General features: G+C 31.7%; 1 protein-coding gene across 1 annotated transcript; it reads left to right on the top strand.

Moving 5' to 3' along the window:
• Positions 1-902: 902 nt before the first annotated feature.
• Positions 903-4,600, top strand: LOC107948900 (kinesin-like protein KIN-10B). The gene is made up of 10 exons (XM_016883558.2): positions 903-1,217; positions 1,316-1,484; positions 2,095-2,694; positions 2,787-3,094; positions 3,187-3,278; positions 3,377-3,621; positions 3,702-3,748; positions 3,848-3,869; positions 3,956-4,018; positions 4,101-4,600. The coding sequence occupies exons 1-10, from the start codon at positions 1,012-1,014 to the stop codon at positions 4,182-4,184; spliced, it is 1,836 nt and encodes a 611-aa protein (XP_016739047.1). The 5' UTR covers positions 903-1,011; the 3' UTR covers positions 4,185-4,600.
• The last annotated feature ends 2,122 nt before the right edge of the window (positions 4,601-6,722 follow it).

Here is a 6,722-nt window from a genome sequence, read left to right as displayed (position 1 = left end):
AAGTTAACGATCCTTTTAGTTATAGGCAATTTGAAAAACAAACTATATAGGTTTCGATCTTTGCATTCAAGCCCTCTCATTTTCCTCCAATTTGATTGTAGGGTGAATAAAACTTTATTTGACTAAAAATATATTTTTTTTGAATTTCAAGTTAATCGAATTTAAATATTCAATTTTTTAGTCAATTCGAATAAATTTATTCGGTTGTTTTCCTACAACATTTTTGAATCAATTTGAGTTCGAGTCAAGTTAAAATTTACAATTAGAATAACTCAAATAATAGATTAGTGTAATTACTCCTTTGGTCCCTGACAATTTTGAAAATGAGCAAATTAGACTCTCAACCAAAATTAAAAGAAAATTCAAAATATTTATATTTTAATATATATAAATTAAAAAATAAAAATTATAGAAAAATTATAAAGAATATATAAAAAAGTTAAAAAAATAAAAAAAAATTCTACATCAATAATTTTAGAACCTAAATAAATAAATTAACGATTCAAGTTTGTCATACTGAAATATTTTAATTTTTTCTCTTATTTATTTAAAAGAGTTTTTAAATATGCATGGTTTCAAATTTATGTGCAAACATAGAATTAGTTATATTATATTATAATAAGATTTTAATTTGACATGTTTAATTTTTTTTAAATTTAACTCGACCACTTCACTTGAATCGATTTGAAAAAATTTCAAATTAAATTAATATGATAGAACAAGACTCATCAACTTAATTATCTTGAAATTTTTTCACTAGATTTAATCAAACACTCACCCTACCTACCAAGTAATTTTATATTTTTAAACTTGGTGGGTCCCGCAAAACCCAACGGACGAGACAAATTCAAATGGCCTGACCCTTCCTTGCATTTCCCAACGGTCACATAGTTTAAAATCCAGAATCCCCATATCTAAACAACGTTGGTTTTTCCCTCTATCAACTGCTTCTATCCACTTTCTTTCTCTTTAACATTTTCTCATCGAATTTTCCCAAACTTTTCTGTTTTAATGGAAACCCAAAGCGTTAAATTAGGTACTCCCTCGAAACAAGCCACGGTTTCAAAGGTGAGGGTGGTGGTCAGAGTCCGTCCGTTTCTACCTCAAGAGATTACCGCAAGGAATGGCAACTCGAAGTCGTGCATTTTTCTTCTTGATCATCAAGATAATGAATCTTCTGATGAAGTTTCTGTTCATCTTAAAGATCCTAACACCAGGTAAGATATTGAATCTTTGGGTGGGGGGAGGGTTGATGTTTGAGCAAACAAAATACGTTTGGTTTTTTTTAATTATGGTTTTTCTTGTTGGTTCGTAGCCGAAATGAAAGCTACAAGTTGGATTCTTTCTTTGACCAAGAAGATGATAATGTCAGAAGGATATTCTACAGAGAAGTTAATTCTTTAATTCCAGGAATCTTTCATGGCTTCAACGCTACTGTATTTGCTTATGGGGCTACTGGTAGTGGAAAAACTTACACCATGCAGGTACGGACCTCTTATGTCTATCATTAACTACTGCTGTGGCGGATTCTGAGACTAAGATTTAGAGGCACGGTACAATTTTAAAAGTTGAACGAGAATCATTTAAAAATTATTTAAATTTTTTTGTGAAATTAATAAGATTTTCAAAAATTTGAAGTGAGATTTAAAATTTTCAAAAAATTTGAGAGGGCATAATTAAAATTTTCTGAACAGTTCAAGGAATAAATCAAAATTTTAGAAGCACCAAAACCGTTCGCCTCTAGGCCTTGACTTGTTGGTTACGGTAGAGACCTTAGGTCTTTGAGTACCCAACATGTGTCGAATGCCATGTGTGGACGACATATATTTGTAATTGAACCAGTGGAAGTTTCGAGAAACTACTGCTTTAGGTATTTCAATACAAGCCATGATTTTTCCAAATTAAATTTCATCACAAAGTCCAATCTTTTGAAACCCCTTAATCCATGCAATTAAAATTGCATTTAAGGTGATAATATGTTAACTGTGAAGAGATGAAGCACATGTTTTGTTGTTCCTTTTAATTACTTGCATTTAAGGTGATATTATGTTAGCTGTGAAGAGATGAAGCACGTATTTGATGTTGCAAATGCAGGGTACGGAAAAGCATCCTGGTCTAATGCCTTTGGCCATGTCTACAATTTTGTCAATATGCCGAAGCACAGGGTGCATAGCAGAGATTTCATACTATGAGGTCTACATGGATAGGTGCTACGATCTTTTAGAAGTCAAAACCAAAGAAATTTCAATTTTGGATGACAAAGATGGGCAGATTCATCTAAGGGGCCTTTCTCGGGTGCCTATTAATACCATGTCTGAATTCCATCAAGTCTTCTCTTGTGGAATTCAGAGAAGGAAAGTTGCACATACTGGTCTCAATGATGTTTCCAGTAGAAGCCATGGTGTCCTAGTGATTGCTGTTTCCACTCCTTGTGATGATGGTTCTAGGCCTTTTTTGATGGGGAAGCTGAACCTCATAGACTTAGCAGGCAATGAGGATAATAGGAGGACCTGCAATGAAGGCATTCGCCTCCAAGAGAGTGCTAAGATCAACCAGTCCTTATTTGCTTTGTCAAATGTGATTTATGCATTGAACAACAAGCTGCCCCGAGTGCCCTATCGAGAAAGCAAATTGACTAGAATATTGCAGGACTCTCTTGGTGGGACTAGCCGTGCCTTGATGGTTGCTTGCCTGGTACAGATTTCTCAGTTTTTAGCATTTTGACTGCTTGTTTTATTCACAATTTTTCTAAAATTTGATTAATCTTCTCCTTGTTTCATCAACAGAATCCTGGAGAGTATCAAGAATCTCTTCACACCGTTAGCTTGGCTGCTAGGTCTCGTCATATTTCAAATGTCGTTTCTTCAGCTCAAAAGCTACAGACACCAAAGGAAAAAGTTGATATGGAAGCAAAACTGCAAGCTTGGCTTGAATCAAAAGGCAAGACAAAGAGTGCACAAAGAATGGGACCATTCGCTTCTCGATTAGTAGGCAAAACACCCAGTTCCATACGCTCTATGAAGAAGCTTGATTCCAACAGCTCTTGCAAAGTAAAAAATTCTACCAAAGATGATCCTTCTAATACCAAAGACAGGTATAGAATAACTTGACTACTACTTGAATACCCCATCAGAACAGCCTGACTTCATACACTCACTGCTTGATTTGTTAAACATATACATGCAGGGGCTTATCCGTGACTTCCAGAAATTTATTCAACAATGAAGATGTTGTTGATATTGAGCAGATCATGTTGAAACCAACTATGAACTTAGCTGGTATGTTATTTAAGTACGAAATCTGTTGACAACTTAGCCTAGTACTGTATGAGAACTGAGACGTAAAGACGTTCTTATTTAATGTATCGGATTTGTAGAAGAATCATCCGGCAAGGAAGAGACTACAACAGTCGAAAACTCTGTCGATACCATCGGATTATCTCCAAGTAATGAGAGGAAAACTGCAATGCAAAGCCCTTTAAGAAAGGTCCTCTCCCCCATCAGTTCCAATATAATTCCAGAAGCGATCAAGGCTCAATTTTCCTTATCATATGAGCCAAAAACTCCCCAAAATGTTGGCACTCCACGGGATAAATTTAATGCGTGGAGTTCTAACGTGAAGGTATATACGTTTCATGCTACTTAAGTTTTTATTGACCTAATCTCAGCCATTTCTTCTGACTTGACAAATCTTTTCTGTAGAGCTCTCTCGTTCAAGAATATATCGAGTTCTTAAATACGGCTAGCAGGTCAGTTATATCATGTCAGAATCTCTTCATTTCTTAATATATTCTCTTTTTTTTTTTAAAAAAAACTAATTTTCTTCATTGGTTATATTGTATTTGCAGAGAAGAGTTACTAGGCCTAAAGGTACTGTTTATCTGAGTAATACAATGTAGTTCTTTGTCTAATCTTCTTATCTATATATCTTCAACTATTGTATGTATATGTTATAGGGTATTGGATCGAAGATGACAGAATACATAATTGAACTTAGAGAAACAAGCCCTTTAAAATGGGTAAGGAAAGCTTTTCTATGCTACTTTAAACAAGTTTTTTTGAATTATGAGTGAAGGTAGCTAAGCTGTCTGTTTTTTGCAGCTAAGTGACTTGGAAAAGATTGGTCTTTCATCAAAGCAGGTTTACAACTTGTTCAGCAGAGCAGCAAAAGGAATTATTGAGTGAGCAGAAATTGCAATTTAACCAAGATACATGCTGTTTTTCATTGCAATGTTGTGAGATTAATGTAATCAGTATGTTGTGGTCTGTCACTACAGAATTGCCTTAATAGTATCATGCAGTACATTAATTATTGTACTGCTAAGTTAAGTTTTCTTAAAATCGTTTCAGAATTGTTGTCCTAGTATCGTGCTAGTACATTAATTATTGTATAGTTGAATTTTTAGAAAGAGTGAAGTAGAATATCTCAATTTTCAACAAAAGTTACCTGATCAAATCAATTCTGTTGTCCAGAGATCCAAAATTTAGAGTAAAAAGTTTCTTTCTAATGTTGAGCAAAGGATGACGGTCAGAAATGAACTCTGAATTGCAGTTTCATCCTTCTGAATTTCTTTAAATGGAGTAAAATAATCTTTTTGTTATGTTAAAAATATGCTTATTTTGGTTACACATTTGATAATTATAATAAAAATGGGAATTGAGAAGATATGCCCTATTATACAATCTACAAGAAAAAAATATAAGGAAATAAAATCTATATATCTCTAAATAGTCAAATTTGTTATAAATATAATTAATTCCAGTTCTAATAAAAAAAAACCGAAAAACTAGCCTCTCATTTAGATTTTTCTTTTTGAAATGAACTGGACTAAACTTTATAATAAAACAAATTAAAGTACAAGCTAACTCATTAAAAAAAAGCCTACGAGGAGAAAAAAAAATAAACAGAACTAAAAATAAAACAAAATTAAAAAAATTAAAAACCAACCCAGATTTAACTTCTTTTTTTTTCTAAACTTTCATTCTATTAATATTGGCTCCTATTAAAAAAGACTCAAAACTAATAATATTATGACACATGTATTTATTTTCTAATTTATTTACTTTTATTTTCATTTTTTCACGTTCTTCCCAATTTCCTCCCCCCACACACTTTTCATTTTTTTCTTTCTTTAAAAATTTAATAAAATATTTTTACGCTTTCAAATGAAAATAGCATTGTTGAAATGAAAATAGCATTGTTGAAATTAATAACTACGAACCTTAAATATAACATTTCTTTAAATCCATAAAAAGGACTTGCGAAATTCATCATCAAAGAATTACAACCTTAATATTGAAGCTGTTCGCTTCAACGAAGCAAAAAAAAACCTAAGTTAGAAGTTTTAAAACATTTCATACTTAAATCTCAAGAATAAAATATAAAAAATTGAATTCAGTTTGAACAGTAATTTCCCAAATTTGTTGCATATCATTTATAATATTTTCTTAAATTAGTAGAAGAAAAAGATGAAAGAGAAACAGAGAGTTTTAGGCAAGAGGGTGAGTTGCGTGGGAATGAAAGACAACTTGGATGAAAGATATGGTAATGAACGAGAGAGATAGAGGTGAACAAGGATGACAGGGGAGGGAGAGAGAGGAATATTTTATATTAAATTTATTTTTAATTTAATTAAAATGTCACATGTCACAACTTAATTGGCTTACTTAATAGTTAGACCAAAAGTGATAACAAAATCAAAATTTAACTATCACTTCTCACAAAAAAAAATATTTAAATACTTAAATGAGAAAAATACTATAATTTAAAGGCCAATTTTTCATTTAAACCTAAATAAAATTTATACGGAAAATATCTAAATATATCTCTAACTAATATCCTATTTACAAAATTCCCGCTCAAACTGAAACATAGATATAAATAATTTTAACTTGATACAAATATAACTTCAACACAAAAAAAAAAAAATTCAAGTTGTCTTAAATCTTTTGATTGAATTTGATTGTTAATAAATGACTTCTAAGCCAAAATATATATACTATCACCATTAGTAATAATAATATCAACAACATAAACCACTGATAAAAGAGTGTTTATAAAACATGGTGCGATCACAATTACTTTTCTTCAACTTGAATTCTTAGGCTATCACAAAATCTATCAAATCAAGTATGAGGATTTTGTTTCAATCCATAGAAAGATTTTCGAAATTGACCTATCTTTTCACACTCTTTTTTAGCAATGAACTTAGGTGGTTGCTCCATATATATACCTCCTCTTGAATATCACAAAGTAAGAAATAAATTTTAATATCAAGTTAATGCAAAAATCATTTGTAGGTGCATTCAATAGATATGAATAATCGAACATAAGCTACTAGAGAGAAGGTGTCTGAGCAGTCAACTCTATACATTTGAGCATACCTTTACCAACAAGTTGGGCGCTAAGGCAAGCTACTAATTCATCAAGTTTTACCTTAATTGTAAATATCCACTCACATTCAATAACCATTTTTCCTGTAAACAAATTCACCAAATCTCAAATACCATTTTCATTTAAAACCACCTTCTCTTTCATCATTGCGTCAGCTACTAAGATGAGACAAAATTGTTGGAAAATCAGGTTTGAAAAATGTAGCACCTTGTACCCGACCTGGTCGCTAGGTCTAGGTACCAGATGATACAATAAACCAAATAACTTAACGGTATTTTTTATTTTGCTTTAATTACATGCTTAAACAACTTAAATTTCAAAATCTAACT

This window comes from Gossypium hirsutum, chromosome A04, assembly GCF_007990345.1.
Source record: "Gossypium hirsutum isolate 1008001.06 chromosome A04, Gossypium_hirsutum_v2.1, whole genome shotgun sequence".
Classification (NCBI taxonomy): Eukaryota; Viridiplantae; Streptophyta; class Magnoliopsida; order Malvales; family Malvaceae; genus Gossypium; species Gossypium hirsutum.
The sequence above is the reverse complement of the archived record's forward strand: the minus strand, read 5'-3'. Positions and strand labels throughout refer to the sequence as shown.

Coding starts and splice junctions, on each gene's coding strand:
- LOC107948900 (XM_016883558.2), top strand. CDS start 1,012: ATGGAAACCCAAAGCGTTAAATTAGGTACTCCCTCGAAACAAGCCACG. Junction 1,485..2,094: donor GAAAAACTTACACCATGCAG/GTACGGACCTCT, acceptor TTGCAAATGCAG/GGTACGGAAAAGCATCCTGG. Junction 3,622..3,701: donor CGTGGAGTTCTAACGTGAAG/GTATATACGTTT, acceptor TCTTTTCTGTAG/AGCTCTCTCGTTCAAGAATA.